The 26624-nt window shown below is 39.2% G+C and overlaps 1 protein-coding gene across 3 annotated transcripts in view; it reads left to right on the forward strand.

Moving 5' to 3' along the window:
- Window positions 1-26624, forward strand: part of LOC147133325 (glucocorticoid receptor-like) — a 63028-nt gene that overhangs the window by 30896 nt on the left and 5508 nt on the right. For 2 of the 3 annotated variants that reach the window (XM_086057193.1, XM_086057192.1), the window contains exons 3-9: window positions 9570-9742; window positions 11104-11130; window positions 14827-14943; window positions 17751-18020; window positions 21407-21551; window positions 22603-22733; window positions 25711-25868. In XM_086057193.1, the coding sequence (XP_085913319.1) occupies window positions 9570-9742; window positions 11104-11130; window positions 14827-14943; window positions 17751-18020; window positions 21407-21551; window positions 22603-22733; window positions 25711-25868 (1021 nt within the window). The remainder of the gene's footprint in view (window positions 1-9569; window positions 9743-11103; window positions 11131-14826; window positions 14944-17750; window positions 18021-21406; window positions 21552-22602; window positions 22734-25710; window positions 25869-26624) is intronic. The other variant, XM_086057194.1, reaches the window with a different exon arrangement.

Here is a 26624-nt window from a genome sequence, read left to right on the forward strand (position 1 = left end):
CAAAGTGTGCAAATTATTTTCGATTTCTCCACTGAGCCGTCGAGCAATTTTTTAAAGTAAAACTACGTAAAAGGTCATCTTTGCGACAGGGACTCTCCCCAAGTTTGGCTGTACAGTCAGCAGAGGTCAGCTGCTACAGGAAGTAAATAAAACTGAAAAAATTGCTACCATGCTTGCCTCTGTGCACTACTGTAGTGTGATTCTGCAGCCATCCATGAATGCAATACGCAATGATGTTTGGCGCGAAAGCATCATTTGATCTACACATTCAAAATGTGCTATGCATCTGGATTGAAAAAACGTTTCAAGACATCCTTTTCTAGATGATTTTAATCAACTCGATTTTATTAATTACATCCCTAATATATAAATATACACCCAACCATCCAGTTCCTCTGAATAAAACGAAATACGTGCAGTATTTGATGCATAACGAAATTACATGTAAAGTAGGTCAAATCTAACTGAATCTCTGCTTTTATTGAGTTAAAAACTGCTAAAAATTAAGGAATTGTATAGTCTTTTGTAGTCTCCCCCTATCATGTGGTCCATTTTTCTATAAAGCTCTACATTTCAAAACCCTGTAGGAGTTTTATATTTGCGGCTTTAATTTGGCCCAACAAGTATCTGTCAAAGATCTTCAGTATACTTTATGAACAGCAGAAGTTGTGTTTTCTAGTCAAATGGCTTCAAGCTATTCTGGACATGGTCTTAAGTACGTTAGGGAAATTAGAAGTCTTTTTTTTGTGTCGTTAATGCCGCACGACTGTAATCAACTCTAGCAAAGTAGTTCTACTAATCTATATGGAGTTCTAAACTTGTATCATATCTTTGCTGTGTTCGTTTTTTGTCTTTATTTTTGTTTTTCTTTCGGAGTTTAATTGTCAACCACAGTGTCCTCAACATCTCAACATCTCATGATTTTCACAGCATGAAGCCACTGGCATCAAAAGAACAGGGATATTGGGTAATTGCCCCTGGGTCGTTCACTCATCATTTAAGAACACTGGATGTTTTTGCTCTAGTCTTCCCTTTTTTGCTGAACAAATACAGGCATTTTTTGTTGTGCGGAAATAAATTTTGCTTCCCTTGAGGCTTAGGATGTGTCCATATGCACGAGTACGTTTTTAAATGAATCATCAGCCGGGTTTACATGGAGACTTGTTTGCCATTCGGCTTGAATGGCCGTTTACTTGCTCCACCCTGTTAACGATCAGATCAGCCGTCTTACAGACGTCTGACACGCAGAAATCGATGTAAACACCACGTGATCGATCACGATGGAGTTCATTCATCTATTTGGCATAGCGTTCGCATTTGTTTTACTTTTATCAAAGCAGCATCTTGATTAAAAACAAGTTACCAGTACTTTAAAACAAATTCTCGCATTGCAGATGAGCTCTGGTAAGACGCTGCAATTTTAAAGTGCGTTTACAACGACGTCGCTACGCATTTACGTCAAGACAGAGCATGCGCAGACCGGACGCAGCCTGGCTATTCTTGCTACGTTTACATGACGCTCGTTCGGATTGGCAAAAGGAACATACCACCCCTGTGAATCCGAAAGAAATTCCATTCGGATTCTGCCTTTTTATTCCGATTGGGTTGTTTATATGGAGCATTTTCATTGCGATTGTTCATTCGGATCCTTTCTCATCGGAATACATGGCTCAATGTATACCCGGCTATTGTAATCTATGTGTCTCTCGGCTCTTGCCCAATGTCAAATGTCAAAGCAGTCAATAATATTCTGATATCCCAAATAGAGTTTATCCGCTTACAAAAGGCTTAATTAAACCCAAGTGGACCTTGTCACAACCTTGCGGTGGATGTTGCTTCATGAAATGGAGCCAGTTCAATCAAGCCAGTTCATGTTCTGCCAACCTCAACGGCTGGGGTTTCAATCAGTTTTCCCTGACCTAACAATTTTTCTCGAGTGCTCGAGAAGCCTTATCGATGTGAATTTAAGGATCTTTTTGATTGCCTTCTGAAAACTGATTTTAAAATAAGAGACCATGGCTGTGATGGATCCTTCAGCATCCTTGATAAATGATGGATAAATAAAAGATGAACCTCATCGCTCAAGAGAAACATTTATTTGACTAAAAGAGAAAAACTGAATCAGAGCGACCATGAAGGTCACGTGTAACAAATCAAGCCTAATGGGGTAGATAAGATGATAATGATTGGTATGTTAAAATCTTCCATGCCAGAAAACAATTGAGGCACATAAAATGTGAACTTGCCAGTATTACAGTCTGAATGCTAACATAAGGCATGTCCTGAGGTAGATAAAATCCCAACAGTTGGTATACTAACATGAAGCATGTCAAGACTGGTATTGTAGTTAACATTGAATCAATTGGTATGCTAACATATTGCGTGTCAGAAACTTGATGTCATTAAATGAAATGCTCACAGGCCAACTGTTGTTATTCTAACATCCAACATAGCTAAAGTTTTTGAAGTTGATAAAATGCCACCATTGAAACAATTGGAATGATAACAATTGCCATGTCAAGTTCATAAAAGGCTCACATATAGCATATCAGAAACCCAATGAAGTAGATCAAATGATATCATTCCAACAAAAGTATGCTAATATCCAGCTTGTCAAAAAAAGATGCTAATATGCAACAAGCTCATGTGCACAAAGAAAGCACTAAGATAGTTAATATCAATATCCTAACACGTAATGGCTTTATACTGCCATTTCGCAATCCACAAACAACCTTTGCGTTGCCATCATGCCCTGAAACGCTCTGCGGGGTTGTCATGGCAGCTCACCATTGGACACTGTTTCTCTTTATTACAAAACCACTGAGGTTAATTTGAGCCAGCATTACCACATATTGCTACTTTAATGAACCCACATATCTCCACTACTGTGGGTGAGTGCTTCCGAATAATTGCTTCCGAATAATTCTTAAGGTGTCGTGTCACGGGAGGACAAAAGGATAAAAAGCCAGATGACGTGGAATGATCATTGGAGTGACAGCGTCTGGCACTCGGATGAAAGGAACGGTCGAGCCCTGGGGGAGAAGGGGAGGTTTGGTGTAGGGGTCTTGACAGGACAAGAGGGAATCATCATACGATCACATGAAGGCCCTCTGAAACAAGGGAAGCTTTATCTCAATGCACTTTCACTCTGAATTCAGCATTGAATCTACACATGCGCACACGCGGGAAAAAAAAAAAAAAACAACAACTAGCGAGCCGAGTGTGCTTGTCTCCGGGTAGGTGAGTTGGATGATCTCATGAATCGCCTGACCCCCTCCACGCACGCCGCCGCTGATTGGCTGAGAGCCTATACACTAAAAGAAGGAGTGGGCGGAGGGAGCGCTAATATTATTATGTAACCGTAGCAGATGGAGTGCGAGGGGCGGTGGGAGAGTGTAGGGACTGTTGTGATGCACAAAGAGGAAGTGAGAGGAGGCAAAGGAAGGAGGACCTTAAAAAAAAAAAGGAAAACAGTACAGTAAAGGGGGGGAAACGTGTTTTCATGCCGTGTGCTGGGCATATTCGATAGAGGGACCTCTGGCACATTCACACAAAAACACTCGCACACATTGTGTCGCAACGGAGCACATTGCAGAAAGAGGCCGTAATGAATAGAGGAAACACAATGATCACTTTCACTTCCTGTCATATATCCTGAATAGAATAGCATCTGTGCTTGCTTATAAAACCAATCCATTGCATCCGTTTACTTGCAACCCCAATCTCATTTGATAGCACTTCAATTTAGTTGACCTTCATGATAAATTTTCTCACATTTCCAATCCAACCTGTCGGCATTAACTGTACTTGAAATATTTTAAAGGAGACGTACTACAGTAAAGTAGTACAGCTATTCGCAGGGCAACGGGACTGGGCCAGCCTGCGAATAGCGAAAATCTGTGTGTAATTGAGAACCAAATGCATAAGGGGAAATACATAAATATATCTTCAAAAAGGATTCTTCAAAAAATGCTGACAAACATTTAATATACATTTTCCATGAAAAACTGGGAAGATTTGGCGGGGGGTATCCTGTAACATAAATAAGTAAATAAAATGTGCGAATTTGGACATTCAGAGGTGGCGAACCGTATTCATTTTCACAATTTGAAACCACAGGCAAATGTCTGTGACATGCTTTTGTCAAAATACCCCAAAGTTCAACAATTACCGGCATTTTCCACATCCTTTTGTTACCGTTTTGAAGGGCCGGCCCTCATATTGCTGGATCAATGATGACTACAAATTTCGTTACTGTGACAACGAGGGGAGCAAGCTAGAATATGAAAAAGTGTAATCTCCTGACAAATACAGAATGGATTGTATTTTTTCTTCATGGAGTCAGCACTTTATACATTACAATCATCAGTGATTTGGCACATTGAGCTGGCACATGGGCAAACCAAAATATTCGACCACATCCTTCGTGACCACAACCTCATCGATCATTCAAGTAGGCACTTCTTAACAAAAGCAAGTGCTATTAGCCAAATGCTAATAATCTGTGCATCCAACAAAACTCAATGCAGCTACGCTTACCTTTACTTTGACGTAATGTTTTAGTAAATTAGTCCCACTGTGATGTCCCAACTTGTGAAATTCGGGACGCAAGGCCCAGAGACACATTTTCAGAAATCAGCAGATAACAAAAACAAACACGAGCAAATCCTCTGTTTAGTCATCCACATGAAAAGGGCATATTTTTGATGAAATATGGTTTTGGGTAATCAAACTTGAAGATACTGCATATTTTTTACCACCCCATTTCTACGAATTAGCATTATGGACAACTTTGCGGTCTTGCCAAGCATCCTAGTGTTTATTACTATTCTGAGTATGGGAGCGTTTTTTAAAAAGAAAAATTTTTTTACTTGAACTTGCCATGTTCTCTGATTTAATCTAACAGAGAGCTTTCATTCCAAAGGCCAAGTGCCAAACGGCGTCTTTGCACAGCCTCTCCATTGACGCAGAAAGTGAGTAAACAAGGTCCACTCTGCCAGCGTGTACAGTATGCTATGTTTGTCAGGTGCTGTCAAATCTGTATAGTGCTTCACATGCACGTGTGCACATAGGCTGAATCCCAGTTGGGGAATTTTGCTTACACTTCAGTTTGCTTGACTTAATTTGTCTGATTGTCTCATGGTTGCAGTAGGGTTGTTATTTTTTCTGTCTCTTTGTTGGAAAATGTACTGATGGACAGCTCCTAATGAGGCGTTAACCTTCCATATATGACTAAAAAGGCTCTTTTGTCCAGGGGGGAGGACCATAGTTGTGTAATCCAACACCATCTTTTGGTCATTTTTACAGCATCAGAGTTAACCTTCACCCAGAATGTGTGAAGATGTGAATCACATTTCTTCTCCTCCATTACTTTCTTTGCTATGAAATGATGTCTTCGAAATTAGGGATGTCCCGATCACATGAGGATGGAGTAGGATCTAATTCACACAGCTATGCAGACAGTCATCATAACACCCAAATTGAGTTACCAAATAAATGTTTACATTTTGGTAGCAACAGGCTAACTACTCTAAAAATCAATACAAACCTTATCAACATGTATGTTTACAGACATCACATCTTAATGGACATATGAGAGGATGGATATGAATGTAAGCCATCACACAGAATAGTGTTCACCTGCTGCCCATACCTGGACAGCTTTTACCCTTTCTTGAGAAAGTAAGATGATACCGCATTTAATTGTCAAAAATCTGGACGATTATTATTATTTTGAAAATAATTGGCTGGCCAATTAATCGGGCGGGCCTTGGTAACAAAAATGACTGCCTTGATGGGTGTGTCAACAGAGTGAAGTTTCACTCTAGACAATCACTTCTTCAAGACTGTTGTGTCAATGCCACTCTCCCACAACTATTTTATAAACGCCATCGGAAATTGCAGATGACGCATCGGTGTATGATTATGCACAGCTGGGCCAATATCCCGCCCTCACTAGGTTCTGTGTAAAAAGCAATGGCAGCCTTCTATTGTGTCGCCACACATCTAATTATGCAATCATCTAAGTGTGCAAAGCCACAATGGCTCTCTGAACAGTGAACATTTCTCGATTCAGTGAGTTTACGCCTCAAATTCGTTAATTTGTCTGGTGGAAAGAGTGAATCACTGGTAATCAATGCTTGTTTTACTCCAGTATTGAGAGCCTTTCATAGAACGAACTTCGCTGTTTGCATCGACCATTCAGAGTATTGTATAGTATGTCAGTAGCATAAATTGAGACACGCAGAGGTTAGGTTTACAGTTTGCTGCAATTTTTCTTCCTGATGGGATTTGCGTCCATTTCATTGCTGATGTTTTTGACAACAGACGAATGTTTGAGCAGCACTCGGAAATATACGTACCTTAAACTTATTGGTACAACCATACGCCACACACTGTGGCGTTTTTTGCCGTAGAGACAGAAAATAACGTAAAAACGCCACGGGGAAAGCAATGTATTCATGTTAGGCGCCAGTGGCAACGTAATATGGCCGCCGGTAACTTAACGTCTTGCTACAGCGAGTAAGCGGCATTGTTAGTCCATTCACCGATAAGTCCGTGGTAACAGCAGACAATTGCTGAAAAAAAAAAAAGAATGCAAGACGGAATTGGTCTTATATCTCCCCTGTGATTAACTGATGACTAATCCTGGGTTTGGTTTGCCTTCTTCCCTTAGTCACCTACAACCTGGATAAGGATAAATGTTATCAAAAATTATTTATCGGATTTTCTAACCACAATCAAGCCATAGCTTGGTCTACCTGACACATTACAAAGATGAAACACGTCTGTTCGTCTACATTTTGAGCGTCTTAAAAAAAAAAAAAAATCTCTTTGACTTCCCATTTCTTCTGTGTATCTTAAATGTATCGTTATTCTCGTTACTGGAACTCATTAGACTTGTATCTATGTCAATGAACACCTAATTCATGACGAGATAGCGTAAATAAGTAATGGTCAGTCAAAGGGTGAGTACATTTGTTGGGACACCCTGTATTTTCTGTGACCTTCAAAGTCCTGATGAACCGCTGCCAATCCCAGCTGACTTCTGGCAGAGTACACTTTGGACTGGTCACCAGTCACTTGGAGGGCAGTAGTGTGTGGTTCTAAAAAAAAATAAAATAAAACACCTTGTCTATTAATACCATACAGGTGGATGAGTCTGTGCCCGACCCCCACAATGCAACACCATGTTCCTGGTTGCCTCACAAGTGCTTATACTGTAATGAAATAAATGCAAGATTGTTCCATATTCTGGTTAACTTGACATGCTTTTGCATCTCTGTTATGCAAGGGTCACACTCTTCATTCCAGACTCCAGGAATGAGTTTCCTGCTCAGCACGGCCCGCCTCCATCATCTGTTTACACCATCTCCACAGAAGTTGTACATTGTCAGATTCCTGGCAACGGAACCGTTCTTCCCCTTTGGTAACTTGGCTGCGTGTGCTTAGAGGGATCTGGACAAGTTGGCTGCTAAGTAAGCCACGGTTAACCTTCTTAACTGGGCCTCCTTCAAGATGCAACACTTCGGCTCCCTCTTTAGCCGCCGTCCAGGTTATATAAGCCAGCGCCGTCCTTCCGAGCGTCTGTGAGGTGCTAGCCAGTATCAATTTAGACCGTGTGTGTGTGTGTGTGGTTGGGTAACTGAATATTTATGTATACTAGCGCTGTGTACATGAATAATGAAATGAGAGAGTCAGTGGGGACAACCTGCAGCATAGGAGAGTATGAGCTGTATCAATCACGGCCTGCATGTAAAATCATGATCAAGTTCAGAATCATTACCCAAGCTTCACGGTGTACAGAACATTCCCAAATTAAGGCATTGCTTTCATAATCTACATAGCGATGATTGTTTGACATTGACATCAAGAACTTATTCTGTAGTTCTTCAACCTGCCAGACTTACACGGTTTGCTGGCATTGTGCCCGTATGCTGAACTCGCTCCGCTAAATATAGTCAAGTTGGGATTGTGGCAAAAAGTTAGTGTGTCAGTTTTGGAGGCTTTGCAGGGTATTTAGATTAAAGCAACACACAATTAGGGGTTAATTTTCCTTCATTCTATTTGGCAGCGTGTATGAACATTAAAATGCAAATGGCCAAGGCTGTGATTCTCTGAAAAAAGGTTATCTGATTATCAAAATAATGACATACCCTGTACGCTGCCATATTTGATATTTTTAACTGGTTTACGTAATCACGGCGATGTGGTCCGTGCTATAAGACGTCACTGTTCATTTTGAACTTGTTTCCTGGTCTATTGTGCGATAAATTTGGTGTTGTGTCGTCAATTATTCCCATCATTTAGATGGCACTCCTAACCATCTCAGGATTCATATTCTTCCTTCAACAAATTAAAAATAAAAGACGTTTATTGCGGAAGTGACTGGCGAACGCAGCCTACAGTGTACTGTGCAGCGGTGTGCTCCTGGTCCATTACGGTGGTATAATATATGTAAACAGTGATGGATTCTCACCAAAGTTGATGTGGATTTGTAGGCATTTGCTAATCATAGTATGAAAATATTAGAACCAAATTTGCAATATTTTGGATGATATTAATGTTGTTAGTGCTTACAGCCAACGACCAATCACGGCTGACCTGTTTTCTGAATCTGAACCGTGATTGGTCGTTGTGAGCAGTTGTGATGTCATTTTCAGTCGACAGAAGACAAAATGGCCGCCCCCAGAGACGTCTAAAAACGAGTGGATTAATACTTATTCCACAAACGCAATATTTATCAGAATGTTTCAACTAGTGGGCTTGCATAGAACATATTCTTGAAAAAAAAAATGTTTGGGTTGACTTCCGCTTTAAGCCAAAGTTGTAAGTTCTAATTTTAACTTAATTGTTTCATATGAGTATGTTTTTTTCTCTCTCTTACTCTGATGCACTGATTTTCAGGAAATGAACCCCCGGGACATGGAAGAAACATTTTTCCTCCAAATAATTAGTCATATATGCATTGTTCACTTTGGACCAAACCTAATCAGAACATTAAGTATGCGCAGAACAACTGATTTGGAGTGAAACTACAGATTGGATTTTCCCTCTGGATTCCGTGTAATAACAGACTTTCCGGCCATGCCATAACATAATTTCTTCGCTTTCATATGATTTCACTTCTGATGTTCCTGCAGAAGAAGTGTGTTTCTTGGAAGTGTTCCGCTCAAAATATGTAGAACTAATGACTTGCTTGTTCTGAAAATAACGCACAATCTGTTGAGAAATGGTTGTCCTATGTTCCGCTGAATAAGCAGACGTGACAGTTGACTCGGACGATATTTTCGGAATGTTCCTATTTGTGTTTCTGTTTGATGGTTTTACCTTCGGCATAGAGGAACCTTTTTCTGAACCGTTGTGTGGGATAAGATCAATATGAGGAACTGCAGCACTGTTGAAATGTTTATTGGTTTTCTGTTCACGTTTACCCAATGTGCCATGTCTCCTAGCAACAACGCCATAACATCTCCACACGCCTGTCTTGAATTTGTCACACACGTCGGATTTCCATACTTCCGTGCAACATAAATATATATTCTTTTCTTCCTCTGTCTGCTTTCTAGCTCAACACCCAGAACAGGAGCAGAGGCCAACAGTTCCGTAGTGCCGGGTCAATCAAAACCCAACGGGCAGACCCACAAAGTGTGTTTGGTGTGTTCGGACGAAGCCTCCGGATGCCACTATGGGGTGGTAACGTGCGGCAGCTGCAAGGTTTTCTTCAAGAGGGCTGTGGAAGGTTGGTCTTGCATTCAAACTACACTCGTGCCTGGTTTCCCCCGAAGCGCTACAGTTGAGTTTTTCTTTGTTCAATTTGCGTCGCTGATGTAGCGATCAGCAACACAGCCATCTGGTTAAATAATTGATCAAAGAAATTGAGTCCAAATGCTAATCATGAACGTATGCACGTGCAGTGCAAAGGCAAGTCTGCCCTCTGTTTACCGTGTTGCGAACTGAACTGTACCGCCTGGTGGAAAAGTGGCTTTAGCCGTACCGTTGGCTTTCAGGGTGATGGGCCGCAGCCGTTCCCACAGGTTGGTGGCCCGAGGCCCCCCGCCGGCTGTAACCTCTGCCGGGCGTGACCCCGCGCCTCCTCCTTCTCTGACTGCATAAACATGACATACTTTTTGAATAGCTTGTGGCTTCCAACTGTAGTTCTGACCTTTTTGCATGACTACACATTTTCTCTTTGCTTTCCTGTCCAAGCAAGGATGACTCATCATTGTTTTGGATTCAAAGAAAACATGCTAACTAGGCTTAAGCGGGGTACGCATCCATTTTTAACATCCTAACTGATTTTCTAAACATGTGACACTTCACAGACTTCCACAGTAAGAAAAAAAAAAAAAAAAAAAAAAAAGGCATCAAGAATGAACGTGTATTTAACACAGTTTAATTAACACAGCACACCATACACACAATCCAGTTTTCCCCTCCGACTGTTGTGGTCTCACCAGCGGTTAAAGAGGCAGTTAAGCAAACACAATAATAAATCCAGTTGAAGCCGGATCTTGTTTTTGGACATTTTACTGAACTGCTTTATGAAACTGCAACACACAATATTACGGAATATACAGGAGTATATAATACACACGGATAAGTAAAGCGAGTCTGCAGCCTGTGCAGCATTTAACAGGTTATACTTACCGAATAATAAATGATAGTAATCATGATAATGACGATGATGGTGATAATGATGATGATAATATTCTCTTATTCTAAGTAGATGTAAGCAAGTAGATGTGTAAAGTAAATATATGCATGACTGAAATAGGGTTATTTCAAAATTGGAAAACATTTTCAAATGAAACCCGATTATTGTAATATGTGTACCCCGCTTTACCAGATGTACAACCTCGACAAAATCTGAATTTATTTAACTGAGCCTTAGTCTGAGTATGCTGTACAATCTATTGTGTGTGTGTGTGTGTGTGTGTGAGATGTATTGCAATTCAAATTGAAGGGTTGGACATTTTTATTTTTTCAGACAAATGTTACATCTGTTTATTTTTTTTTTGTTTGTTTTTCTCCCCCACCCCCACCCCTCCTCAAACAACCACCTGCCCTCTCCATTTTCTGGTCGTTTTCTCAATGGCGAAGGATGGAGAGCACGACAAAAGAGTGATGGTAAATAAATGCAACTTTTAATAATAATGTTAATCGTTCTCGGTGCTGATCATGATGATACGCTCCCTGATGATTTGTCCCCGGTGTTTTGTATCCTTGCTTGCGATTATGCTCAGCCACTTCTCCTGGCATTGCATGAAAATGTGGATTCAACTCTTTTGCACATGGAACATTTTATTGGTATTGCTGGGATTAACAAGGTGCGCTCTAGCACAAGAACGCAGTGTACTGTTTAGGTAATTGTATGTTGAACATGTATCTGCTTGATCAAGTTGATTTGTGTATCTAATTGGGATTGAATGAATTATGTAGTACATTTGTGCCATAAAAGTACATTATTCTGCTGATTGTCTATATGCCTTATAATGAGGGCTGATCTCTAAGAAGCTCACATCAATCAGAGGCAGAGACAACAGATTTTTTTTATTCACAAATCATATTCATCGTGTACTACTGTCAAGTTATAATGACTAAACAAAATTAAAAAAAAAAAAAAAATTTTTTTTTTTGAAATTGCAAACTTTTTTCTTTAATCGTCAAATTTATTACTATGCCCATGAATGATTTGCATAATCTGCAGAGGAATTTGTTGTAGTTTTACTTTATTACTCTTTTTGTTTCCTCGCCTTATTAATTTTTGAATGTACTGTCATTTGGTCTCATGAATAAGTTTAGCACATCCGATGGTTTGTCATCTTATTTACATATTGTGCCGATGCAGTCCTGTTGTAATTTCTCAATGTTTCTGAGACAACTTTGCGGAGAAATTGATTACATAAGAAGCTGCTGCAGCTTCTCATTGCACTCCAGGATTAAAAGTTGCCGAGCCAATATTTGTCAACGGTGGGCATGTGAAGCCATGTTCAACGCCATTACGAGAATAAATATTATACGACTAAATTTGACTTGACTTGACCCTCAGCGTGCAAGCAACAATTCTGACTTTGCATCAGCTGCCGCTTGTGACACGACAGATGGCTGTTGTACGCCATTGTTTGCGAAACCGGCGCCGGCTTCAACCGGTGATCAAACTGGGCTGCCGTCTTGTTGTCGTACGCCAAGCGTGGAAATTAAATTCTGGCAGCTGATTGTGGACTGATTTAGCCTGTTGTTTCACCCTCAAGTACATTCATAGTAGATAAGAAAAGCATTCATACTACGGTAATATTCAAACCAATTTAGTCTTGAATGGAACTAACATGCATTTTTGGGGGAATATGATAGGAAAAGGGGAGAACTTCAGACTTCACAGGACAGCGAGAAAGACACGCTAACCACTAATTCATCTTTTGTTTCTTGAATTATTGAATCTTATTGGTATAGTATGCATTATCTTCTCGTCACTGAAATGATGGATTATACTTGATAAAATTTTGGAATACATTATTGCAAGTTGACATTGCTCGAAAATAGTCCCATTCATATGTATTTTAAGACATTTAATTAACATTAATATCACAATTCACAATTATCAGTACAAAGTAGAGTTGTCCCGTTTCGATCATGTGATAGGAAATCGGGGGCGATCGCGTGATTTTCATTTGATCGGTATCAATGTGGAAAAGGAACGCATTTTTGCATTTTCTCAATTTCAAAATTCAAGAATAAAATATTGTATTTGTTTGCTTGATTTGAAACACTGCTGTCTTACATCCATATACAAAGTTAGCATGTTGGGAAACCTTTATTTGAATTAAAAAAAAAAAAGTTATAATAATAATAAGACAATTACGATGCACTCTTTATTTCTTCGGAATGCATTATCAAGGCATCGGATCAAGACTCTTTATTGGCAAGTAATTAAAAATAAATGCCTTGCCTTGGGTGCAAAATAATGTCATTGGGACATCTATAGTAAAGAGTTTTTATTATTTTCAAACATGCCGCTGTTGCACCTGGTAGCGTTCTCGGAAACATTTAATTGTTCAGTTTATCGATGACGTCACTCTTGTATTGTTTGTCAGATGCTGAAACAGAGTGGACTCAAGATCGCACAAGGCCAAGATATGCTCACATAACCGTGACTATACATTGGATTTGAAAACAACATCCGCTATTGTACTATTAGCTCAAGGGACATAACCCATGCTAATCCTCATCTAGATATGTGATACTACACTACATTTATCTAAAAGCTGTTGTTGATTTAAGAGGCCGAAGGCTCATCTACTCGTGTGGATTATTTTTGCTGAGTAGGTTAGATAATATCATATTAATGTGACCTTTGCTCCCCTTTTGAGGCAAATCTATTCAAGCGGGGGAGGGGGGGGCGTGAAAGCCCACGTGATATTAAAAAAAAACAAAAAAAACAGCGCACTCTTGGAACAGCTTCGAGCTGCTCAGTTCTTAACTTGAACTGAACTAACTAAATGACCTTAATAATTGATTGATTAATTGAAAGATTATGTGCTAATATATTATTAATTGTGTCTTTGGCAACATGGGAAGTTGAGCTTTTTCCAGGTATTGTTCTGCCGGGCAGCATTATACTTCTCATGCTGACAATGAAAGAGGAGATCAGAACATTCCCCCTCATTTCAAACATCCTATTTTAAAAAAGAATGATCAATTCTTTTGTTAATCATGTCTTAAAGCAATTTGAGACAAAATGGAGTGCACAATGCAAACAATTCAAGCAATGAGCCGAGGGAACGTTTGTGCTGTCTGAAGAAGCGCCGACATGATGTCGTCTATGGGAAGCAGACCTCGGTGCAATACTGGAGATGAAGCAGGAGTTCAGAACATTCAAAGAAAGATTCTACCAGTATACTGTATGAGGGGTTCTAAAGCCGATAAGAACAAAAATAGCTCTTTATCACGGCATCGCTCCATGTTGCATTTACCAAAATAAGATAAGGTTTATTCGTTTTGCATTGTTTCAGCAATAGTGGAATAGTGGAAACTCCAATGCAAAACTTTCAAAAATATGCATATTAGCTTCATTAAGGACTCTGCATTGTCCCTAATTTCTGAATGTGACTGTTGCTCTCTTTGTGCTCTGCGATTTGCTGGTGACCACTCCAGGGTCTACCACGCCTCTCATTCAAAGTCAGCTTCCTAAAGCGCCTAAAAAGGACAAGCGCCAGAGAAATGGATGGATGATAGAGTTATATGCTCATGCCTACTTTCAACCGGCCTTTCCCGAGCATATGTATTGTAATGTCTGTTACATTGCAATTGCTGGTTCTGCAGTACATAAATCTGAATAGACTGGTGATTCCATGCGCTGTCATTTCTCTCTAATGTTTACATGTATCCCATAACACATAACCCATACATAACCCAGCTTTTATGACTGACGTTCCCACATTTGCTTCTGTTTGGTTGCTAGCAGGATCTGGTCTATTCACTGTAAATTCAGTTGCATGCAAAGAAGTTCAAGCTCTAAATTTCACATCTTGACCATTTTGATATGAATTATTACATGTCGTGCAAAGAGAGAGGGAGGGTCCATGTTCCACCAGTTTGAAATGAACAGCCTTAAAATGTGGAATGTGCATGTCTGATTGTTAGGTTCTACGTGTCTTATCAAGAGTCATGTTCAGACTTGAAGTTGTCTGCACTGGATGGTAGACGTGACGTTGCTGATCGTATAATCCCTTGCAGAATTTTGGTTTCACTTGCTAATGTCAGCTAATTTCTATGTCTTTGTTTTTGTCTCTTTTTTTTTTGTTTTTTTTTCTTTTTTTCCAACAGGCCAGCACAACTACTTGTGCGCAGGGAGGAACGACTGCATCATCGATAAGATCCGCAGGAAAAACTGTCCGGCCTGCCGCTTCCGCAAATGCCTTCAGGCTGGAATGAATTTGGAAGGTAAATCTTCACTATTTGGAAGAGAGGGATTCATTTGGTTTAATTATTTATATATATATATATATATATATATATATATATATATATATATATATATATATATATATATATATACACATATACATATATATACACATATACATATATACATATTGTTTATTATGTAGTTCTGTTCCTATGACAATGACATCACCTGAATTCGGAACATGCTGTAGCCTGTAATTGACATACGGCAATGCAGTAGTGAATTCAGAATTACTTTTAATATTTAAATGAAAGATACTTCTAGATCATAAACATATAACAATAAAATAAAACTAAAAACTGATGTAAAAACAAAAAGAAGCCAAAGAATAATATTGCAATTTAATGAGGACAAAGACACTGAGGGGAAAACAGCCTTACTGGAAAAAATAAATACATTTGATCTGAAAACGAATGCTACAGGATAGTCAAACTTTTACAAGATAGAAGTCAATAGTCAACAAACACATTTGGATTGAGCAATAATAAAGACGGGAAAACACTTTTAGGCCATAAATATAAAGCAGTCAAATGGAAAAAAAGCAGTAATTATAGGCAGTAACTCCTTTAGACTTTAAATAGCTAAGCTAGCTAGCTGGCTAGCTGGTTGGGGAGCTGAAGTTGACTAACGCCTTTCGTTTGTTGCAGTGTGCTACGGAGTGAGTGAGAGGCTGGCAGCAAACTAATAATAAAGCCGCTGGTACGCTGCTGAAAATGATATGGTTCGACCGATTGCTTTTCGAATGACCTCCGGTTCTTGCTTAGCCCTACTTTATAGTATTCATGAAGTGAAGTATTTGGCCTGCGTTCCAACTTGCAAAACAAATGGCAAAGTGACAAGTTCATCCTGCGACTTTCAACATGGCTGTTTAAGAGGTGATACAAGACTTGTAATTGCTGTTTCCTGGGTTGTTTTGACCAACGCATTTCACAGACATGTTATTATGCCAATTGGGAAGGGTTTTACTTTGTGGAAATATGTTCTAATATCTCCAGGGAGGCAGCTGTGTTGAATTGTGTGACCGCAGAGACTGTTGTACAGACGGATTTTTCACTTTGGTAACATGATCCGGCACACCTCAACCTACATTCACAGTGTTAACGCACCTCCTCCTGCAAGGTGAAGGTAATAAGACCTCGCTGAATCCAAAATAATCACGAGACAAATGGCTCCTGTTGTGGTCTCTAAACATAAAAGGGACCCACAGCGGATGACGAATTAGCTTAGCGCAAAGACTTGATTCACGGCCAGACCGCCTCTGTCCAAAGGTCACCTCCACTTGCGCTAAACCGCTAAACCTCACCAATCAATATCTTAATACGAGTGCATGTTGTTCCACGCAAGAAAACAAGATAGAAGGCTGCGCGACCATTGATTTGATTTATTTCAAAGATGTTGGAATAATGGAAATAAAGTTCCTGTCACTGGTTGGGTTGTGTGTATCTTATCTCTTTAAGTCCTGTAGACGACAGATGGATCGATCCATTCCAGAGGTTGAACTTCATCATAAACCTTATAAATGCTTTATAGATCCTTGCTTGGGAACATCTGACCATGGCTAACATAGTGCCAAAAACAGTGGCAGAGATTGTTTATTTATGTGTGGAGGCTTTTATTTGTAAGAGTGAAAAACAAAATATTTTAAATTGTCAAATGTTGGAGAACTGCGTAAAAATGTCAAGAACCAACGCAGACTTGGCGGGACACGACCTCATGTCAGAGTCTACTGTGTTGTGTCTTTGTATTGTCATTAGAGACACACTCACATTTGATGCTGCACAGGGAACAAGTTCCCACACTTGAATTCATTGAGAGTTCAAATGGATTCCACATTCAAAGGGGATGTTTGCGGTTTTAAAACAACTAGCAAGGATTGAATGTAGCCGCACTTCACTAATGCTGCTACATGATACTGTTTGATCTATAATGTTCAAATAGTGCATAATGTTATAGTAGCTTACAAATGTACTTTTTAGGAATATAACCATTTCTTTGTTTTTGATAAACACTTGGGGCTTACTAGGCTACTGTATTTTAATGTTGTTCATGACGATGGAGCTAAGAATTTGTTTAGGTGGCACTTGTCAGAGGTTCAAGAACCTCTTTTCTACATGAAGAAAACAAATAGAGCCAGCATAAAAATCCAACTTTTGTATCAGTGTCCATGAACCATTGCAGCTCAAGTGAAAAAATTAAGTTCATAAGAACATATGAGCTACTTTCACAAGTCTGTCATGTCATTCACCTGATGTTCCGTTGGGACTTGAAAAAGATGACATGTAATCAATGTGGTGGCTGCGTGGAGGAAGGAAGAAAGTCTTAGAGGGATTTGATGGACACCACTGTTGTCGTGGGACTCCAAGTTGTCATAGAAACCGTGGAAGAGGAGAGGGAGAGAGCTAGGAAGCGTGGCAGACTAAACGTGTCTTCGGTGTACTGTATATGCTCCCAAGTCACCATTGAGACCGCCAATATAAGTGCTTGTGGACTCAGCCATCATTGTGCGCGGCTTGATATTATCTGGCATGTTGGCTGATACGTGTGTGGCTTAAATCTACATCTGGGTTTCTCATGGACTTTGTATGTGGCCAGAGCAGTTGTGATGGTCCGTCCGTGAATCGTTTCCCACCGCATATACATATATTTCTAAAAATGTTCGTTATTCTCGACAAGTTACTCTAAAATCAAGGTGACTGAAAAATCTGCACTTGTTTTGGGTGAAATCGCGAAGTCTGAAATGCACCTTACGATGATATTGAGCCATCCTGTCATGTCTCACCAGCAAGGAAGAACAAGAAGCAGAAGCGAAGAGAGCAGCAGGCCATCAGAGCACCGGAGCCCGTCCCCGCCATGCCCGTGGCGGTCATCCCCGCCTGCATGCCCCAGCTTGTTCCCGCCATGCTGTCGGTGCTCCAGGCCATCGAGCCCGAGATCATCTATTCAGGCTACGACGGCACGCTGCCCGACACGTCGTCGCGCCTCATGAGCACGCTCAACAAGCTCGGCGGGCAGCAGGTCATTTCGGCCGTCAAGTGGGCCAAGTCGCTGCCAGGTAAGGAGAGGCCGCTCCGGCCGGGCCTCGCTTGCTTTCTCGTTTGCTGTCTGGCTTGTGATTAACACCGACCGGTGGAAATGTGAGCCAAGTCTGGGCTTTACTTCTAAAATTTGGTCATTCAAATGTCTTTCATTTTGAAAATAGAGCAATACAATCGATTTCATGTACACGTTTAACATTACGTAATTTTGTTGATTACGTTGTTGGTAGTTTAATTATAATATTTATTTGAAATTGTAACATTTTAAATTGTAAAAATTCTCATTTTAACGTGTAAATATATGTGCATTTAACATTTTTTAATTCCTTTTATCAAATAATTGGTAGCATTTTTTTTGATGATTAAAATGTTTTTTATTGATTTAGCTCAATAAATAATTAACTGATTTCATGTAAAAAGAAACATTTGAAAAATATTTATAATCATATACACATATATATATAATATACATAAATTAGTTTTGTTACATAATTGGTTGAATGCATTATAATAAAATTAATTCAAAATAATACATTTTCCATAAATAATGTTAACGAATAGTCTAATTCTTATTTTATTATTAAAATGAACTTTTCAAATTCATCACATTTAAATAAATACAATTTTAAAAAATTGTAAAATAAACAATTGCATATACTGCACTGAAAATAAGATCCTTTGGATTTACTTAATTCAAACATGTATATCATTTACACTTAATTAGAATGTGCTAAGCCGATGTAATTTACTCGTATTTTCCTCAAGACTAAACAAAAGATATGTGTTAGTTTAACACATTTTAATCACGGGCAACCGTAAAGCAAGTACTTTTGTTCAGTAGGCGTACATGTATGTACAGCCGGTGTCTTTTTATTCTTTTTATGATACATCTCAGCTGCCAGGAGAGGCGCTACCGTATGGAAAATGAATATATGAATGGCATTTAGTGAAATGTGACCAAATTGAACATCAACCCGTGATGTCTGCCTGCGAGACGATGCCTAATGGCTTTTATTAGGCACTTCAGATTTGGACCGAAGGCTGTTAGCTCATCATGTGAAATGCAGGAGAGGCATTAATGAGGCCAAGTCAAGGTTCCTTTTGTATAGTTGCATTCATCATCATCTAAGGACACGTTCTGCTACAGCAGCGGCTGCTGCTGACGACCGTGTTCAAGGTGTGGAAATACGATACTTCAAAAGATTCTTGCAACAAAATGACACTTGAATAGATTTTAATTACTTCAACTTTGATTTAAAAATGTAGAGTTAAGTCCATTTATACCAAGAAATGATTGCTAATGAAGCGAGTCAATTCAAATAATTTTGCAAGGAAAACTGATCCAAGTTTTGCGTGCACATGGAAAGAAAAATGATTGAAATATACCAAATATATGAGTGATTTAGATTTACTAATTGATTAGGTATATTTGCTAAATATGTAGAGGATATATATTCATATTATATTTTATGGTGAAATTGCTGCTAGCTTTCTAAATACTGTATCTAGATAGTAATGATTTAGATTCAAGAATTAAAACAAGTTATCATGGTACCACATCACTTTTTTCCAATGTTGAGTCTTGAATTTATTGAGGGCCCCTGCAACCAAATACATTTTTGTGTTGTCATTTGTGTGTGTGTGAGTGGGGGGTTGGGGCGGGTTGAGTGGCTGTTCAGAGTTTTTTATTTTAATCTGGAAAAGAAAGAATAGGTTTTCACATATATATAATATATATATATATATATATATAATATATATATATATATATTATTACGTTTCAAACAATATTGTTTGTTACTAAAATGTTTTTTTAAATGTCTGGGTTTTTAATTTGTATCTGAAAAACAACAAAATTGACTCCCCTGCAACCCCGACCAAAAAAACAGACAAAAATCACAATTCCTTTAATTTTTATCTTTTAATTTTTAGTCTGAAAGATAAAGAATTTTGTTGTTCTCAGCACGATTTTTGAAAGTTAATAGTCACCACTTTTGGCAGTACGTGTATTTGTTTCGACAGAGTTGTGGGATGATAATTATAAAAACAAACATGACAATGTTGCGACAGTTAAGCTGCATGAAGGAAGCTATTGAATTTTTTCCAAACCAAATATTGGACCGATTATCCCCCCGTTTAATCGAACAATCGGATAATGAACGATTTTGCATTATTAAACAACAAGACCAACGCAAACTGGTCCCTGCTTCGTTGTAGAGATTTTCCTCGACCTTTTTTTTTTTTTGAACATTTGAATGTTATGAGTTTTTGGATGCTATCCATTTTTCGCCCACATTGCATTACATTTACAAGAAGTGTGCTAAGAATGACAGCGCAAGTCATGAGTTGCCCAAAAACCATGTGTAGGGGGAGAAAGAGTTTAAAGAAGACAACAAGCTGTGCAGAATTGAAAGTGGTGCTGTGGCATGCACTGATCATGAGAAAGCAGCCACATGACCTCCTAATCGCTGCAAGTATTCTCTTGAGGATTTTTCCTGAGGATTTTTCCTTTTCATTGCTAATGCTGCTCCACAATAACCACGGTTCACATTACTCTCGCATTAAAAAAAAAAAAAAAATCCCGATGAACATGTAACATGAGCTTTTTTTCTCTTTTTGTTTCCTTGTGTGGCACAACCCTTGACGTCCCACCTTTTACTGTGGCAGCGTTTTGGCTGGTTAACACGAGAAAGGCCAAGATGAGCTCCTTCACCTTATTCGGCCGTGTGTGTTGCGTGTGCGCGCATTGTCCCAGCTGGCAGTTTGCCACAGCGATAGGGAAGGCCGCCTCTTAGTGGGGGCGGCTCTTACATAACACAGTTGGAAACAAATGCCTTATGAAAGGATTTCTTTTGAGACTGTGGAAATGTAACTTGGTCTGTAGGTTTTTTTTTCCCAGTTATTTTTAGATGAATTCATCCATCCATCCATTATCGATACCGCTTCTCCTCACAAGGGTCGCGGGGCGTGCTGGAGCCTATCCTAGCTGTCTTCGGGCAGTAGGCGGGGGACACCCCGAATTGGTTGCCAGCCAATCGCAGGGCACACAGAGACCAACATCCGCACTCATAATGGCATCTAGGGGCAATTTAGAGAGTCCAATCAACTTACCATGCATGTTTTTGGAATGCGGGAGGAAACCGGAGTACCCGGAGAAAACCCACGCAGGCACGGGGAGAACATGCAAACTCCACACAGGGATTGAACTCACGGTCTCTGAACTGTGAGGCGGACGTGCTAACCAGTCGACCGCCGTGCCGTCAATATATTATATTGTCGATTAAAAATCATGTTTTCAAGTTATATGAAAAAAAAAATAGTCTAAAGGCAATTTTTTTTATTTTATTATTTTAATTCTGAATTTGTGGTGGTTCTGATGCTAGGTAACTTGTGTCCCCCCCAGGCTTCCGTAACCTGCACCTGGACGACCAGATGACGCTGCTGCAGTGCTCGTGGCTCTTCCTCATGTCCTTCAGTCTGGGCTGGCGGTCGTACCAGCAGTGCAACGGGAGCATGCTCTGCTTCGCCCCCGACCTCGTCATCAACCAGTGCGTATTGTCGGCTGCTTGCGCATCTCTCTCTCTCTTTCGACAGGGTCACGTTTGCCTTAAATACGTCACCAGCAACTGTTGGAGAGTTTTGGCATTACAACCAATACAAAACAAAAAACATTTTCCATTGTTTTGTTTTTTTTTACACCAATTTTGTGTTTTTATTTCAATAATAGTCAATTAGTCAACTTTACTGCTCCACATGGACGTTTAAAGATTCAAGTCAACTAATTGTGATTTTGGCATCTTGTTTCCATTCAGCCAAAATCTCAATGACGTCATCAATTAGTCAACTTCAACTCGACTGTCATCACATCATAGAGGACTATGAAAAACCTTTAGTCATTCATTTCCTATCTAGGTTTTCTGTGGGTACTCTGGCTTCCTCGCACATTTCAAAGACGTTCATGTTAATAATAATAATAATAATAATAAGAAGAAGAAGGTGTTTTTTTTCATTTATTAAGACTAGTTTTTTATTTTCTTCAAGGGAATCATTTTGTTTTTAAAATGTTTGTGACTTCTTATCTAAAAAAACAAGGTATTTGCAAACAAAATAGTTTTTTCCCATCTAAAAACAAATCTGAAAAATTTGCTTTTTGTCAGAAACTAATTATTTTTTAAAAATTGGAGTCTGAAAAACTATTTTTTGCTCATTACATTTTTTTGAAGGGGGGGGGTTGTTTTCAGTTGTTTTTTTTTTTCTTTTAATTTTGTGACTTCTTTCAGTTTAACCAGAATTTTTAGGTGGACAAGAATACAAATGTGACCTACATTTGTTTCATGAAAATCAAATAGTTTTTTTTTTTAATTTTAATCAAGAACAGCACATCCATTTATTTTTCCCGAAACAAATGTGTGGGGTTTTTTTTTTCAATGGAAGTAAAAGAAAAAGCTCCATTTTATACATCTATCCATCCATCTATCTTTCATGCAACTTTTGTCTGGTTAGTCAGAACTGGATAAAATCAGGAGAGATGACATGACAACAAGAGTGACTATTCCAGTTCTAGCATGTGACCTGTCTTGTGGTCTTGCTCTTCTTCAGAGAACGCATGAAGCTTCCTTACATGACGGAGCAGTGCGAGCAGATGCTGAAGATCTGCACGGAGTTTGTACGTCTGGAGGTGTCCTACGACGAGTACCTGTGCATGAAGGTGCTGCTGCTTCTCAGCACAGGTAATTATCAAGCAGCGCCACCTCATTCTGTGCTACATTGCTCTTAAATAGGTGGCGGATTAAAGATGCTAATGATAAATGAGTAGAGGAAAATGGGGATACGTTGCTTGCACCTCACTGGGGATGATTGGATGCACTCAGAAAGGAGAATAACATTTCTATGCTGACTCCAAAGCTATTTCCATCTACTCCCCGGAGGCAAGCCCACGCTATAAGGTCACGACAACTTTGAATCATTGCTCATTTGCTCCCAGGTTCATTCACTCGGATTCATGACGAATGACGTCACTTGTCGCAGGCTCTATATGGATTTCCCCCCCACTGATACTCTAAAATAAGTATCAGACAAACATTAAAAATAAATGATAGGTTGCGATAATAATAAAAAGACTTAACTAGCTGCATCACAGAAGCGTCGAACCGCCAAAGTGGAGTAAACATTTTTGACTGGCAAACTCTCATTTAGCCTACAAGTACGTTCAAACATATTTGCAAATACGTTTGAACAAGTTTGCCAGTCAAAAATATTTACTCCACTTTAGCAGTTCCACGCTTGCATACTACATGTTTTAGCTACTGTGTATTATTTAGCAAGCTAGTAGCTTCTGAGCTAGTTATCTTAGCTCGGTACTCAGCTTATATGGTAGCCTGCGCTAGTTTTCAGAGCTAGCGTAACCACTAAAAACTTTTAACTACATTAAAAAAAAAAGGTAAATATTGAACAGGGTAAACAGTACAGAAAATGGATGAATGAATGAAATATTAAATGGAGGATTATCTTCATTTTATCAAGCTAATTTTCTTACCTAGCTTGTCAGATCATCTGTTTTAGCTGCATAGATTATATCACACTTTTATTAAGATAGGCAAAGTTTTCTTAGCTAACTACTTTTGTGTTTTAGTTTGTTTTCTTTGCTTGCAACTAAGCTTATCTAGCTTATCAATCACAGGTATAGCTACTTACTGTATGTTATGTATTGTAGCTAGCTACATTTCCGAGCTCTATCTCCTGTATATTTTGGCTAGCTATTCGCCTTGACTGGATATTTTTATTTTATTAGGAGGAGCCTCGGTGAGTCTTGCAGATTTGAGCAATGATAAAGACTATAAATATTTTCACTTTTTCCACTTTTTCCCTCGGGCCTGTTCATTTCATTCTTCGGCATTTTAGCCAGGCGACAAGCATCTCTCGGCATCTCCCCACACAATACTCACATTTTCATAACGTGTCATGCAAGGAGGGCGAATCTTATTTGGTATCCTCTGAGGTTATGAAAACTCAATTTCAGTCGTGCTCCCTGTGCTTTCACATTATCTCGAGTGGCGAGCGTGATAATCCTCTCCTGTGTTGTGTTCACATATTGCAACCTAGTGTATATGAGCAGCACGGGAGCTGCCTTCTGTGTGCATTCTATGAGGGGACATGTTTGTGTTGACTGGCAATTCATTAGCATCAACAAACTCAGGCACAAGGTTCCCACGGGGTGCTTTGGAACTGCTGCAAGTGCTCACATTTTACATACTGGATTTTCCAAGCTGGAAAAAGTGCTTCCTTTTTGGAGACAGTGGAAACGAGACAGTAGTTTTATTTCTAAAAGTATTTAATATTATTATAAGTCACGCTAACATTTTGCACATCCGGGTGGGACTAGGGTGACCATATGTCCCGATTTGCACGCATTTGAATGATTTTTAATGTGTCCCGCAAATTGACTCGCTGTCCCGCATGACTGATCGGCAGGCACCAATTTTCAAACGTGCGTCTAAAATCTTGTTTTTTATTAAACGCCTGTGTGAGGAGAGCAGACAACACACAGTGGAAGCTATTACGGGAACGGGTCTTGGGCTGTGTGTGTGTGTGTGTGTGTGTGTGTGGGTGTGTGTGTGTGTGTGTGTGTGTGTGGGGTGTGTGTGTGTGTGTGTGTGTTAGGGTGTTCGGGCGGGTGTGACTGTCTTTGTGCGGGACTGTGAGAGGCAGGGGTATGCTGTCAATCAAACAGCCGGGCACACGGGCAGGCAATAGTTGTTTTTTCAAGATAAGCCTACCAAAAACAAACAAAAACAAGCATTTTAGCGACGCGTTCCAGAAATTTGTGATGGATTAATGAAAATGGAGGACTCTAAGGAAATTAAGAAGACTGCAAAGAAAATAAAATGCGGTTACAACAAGGTCTGTAAACTCATTGTCCGTGGGTGAAGCCAGATAAAGTCAGATAAAGCTTTCTGTGAACTTTGTGGATGCTGTTGCTGTTATGGAGAAAACTGAAAGACCCGAGTCGTGATGGACATAACCGAAAGTGTTTCATCAGTGCTTTCCTTGCTTCTGAAAGTGCATAGTGCTGCTATGGTGGACACGTTTGTTTACAACTGAATTGATTGTAGATGCAGTATTGTTATCTCCTGACTATTTTTGATATACTTCTTGTTTTATTTTCGTTTTATGCTGCGGCTGTTTAATTTGAAAATAATGTGAATTGCAGTAGTTGTAGTAGCCTGTCTTTGTTTGGATTGTCTTTTTTACTGTAATAAATTGTTACTGCACTTCACGCTCTACATGTTGACTTGAGATTTGACAAGGTTCTATTGTGTGAGTGCGACTATCGTTAAAGTGCATCTACCTCAAGATATGATGAGACTGGCTAATTTTGGCCTTTATTGTGAACTCCTATTGATATTAATGTCTCAGAGATTTACCTTTTTACCAGCAGTTTCTGTTGTATTTTTTTGTAAATGCAGATCATTTCAACTGCAGTTCTGTGTTCTTATTTGTAGATCTATAATTGTTATTTTGTGACAGTTTATTATATTATATGTTACTGAACAATTGACAAGCTGTGCCATATACATTTTTGGTGTCCGTCGCTTTACTGTTACACATGATGATGGTTTCAACTCCAAAGTTTAATTTGACTTTGAAGCATTTTAGTTAACTCCCAAATTGACTTTTTTTTTTTCTTTACTTTGCATGTGTGTTCAGTGCCAAAAGACGGGCTGAAGAGTCAGGCGGTGTTTGACGAGATCCGCATGACGTACATCAAGGAGCTGGGAAAAGCCATCGTCAAGCGAGAGGAGAATACCAGCCAGAACTGGCAACGCTTCTACCAGCTCACTAAGCTACTGGACTCCATGCAGGGGGTGAGCGCCCAAACACTCGCGCTCAAAATGTTGGCAAACGGGTCCGAACCGAGAACTTAAGAAGTGTGAGGCAGATGTGCTAACCACTACTTCACCACGCTGCCCCTGCAAAATCAATGTGCAAAATATAATCCCAACATGTAAATTCACAGCCATGACTAGTATGTGATTTAGAGGTGCAAGGATTAATCGGCAACTATTCGATTATCAAACTAATCAATTATTTTTGATAATCGATTAATTATTTCGCTACTTTTTTAATCTAAAATTGTCAAAATCCTCGGAATTTTATTTTTTGCCAACAGTCAATATTCTGATTTCTGTTGTTGCCTATGAAAGAAGACTGATCATATTTGTGTTGAATCAAAAATAAAACATTTGCTTTTACTTTGGAAATAATGAAGAACATTTTTGCCAGTTTTCTGACATGTTACAGACCAAACCAGTAACTTCATAATTTATAATCATAATTAATGTATGTTTGTGCATTTTCTGCACTCTTCATTCAAAATAATGTCCTGCTTTTAAATAAAGGGATGGAAACTAAAACGTTGTTTTTTTTTTTTTTTTATCGAATTCATAGATTAATCGAGGGATTAATTGATTATTAAAATAATAGTTAAATGCAGCCCTAATTTTATCATTCTAAAAGTCTGCTAGTATTAGTATTAGGACCCAGGTCTCTTCTTGAAAATAATGATGACGACACAAAGTAATGCGCCTTTCAGCCCAGTTTGAACATTTTCACCTAGGGGT

Source organism: Filicampus tigris, chromosome 17 (assembly GCF_054856515.1).
Source record: "Filicampus tigris isolate MCC_2025a chromosome 17, RoL_Ftig_1.0, whole genome shotgun sequence".
Lineage (NCBI taxonomy): Eukaryota > Metazoa > Chordata > Actinopteri > Syngnathiformes > Syngnathidae > Filicampus > Filicampus tigris.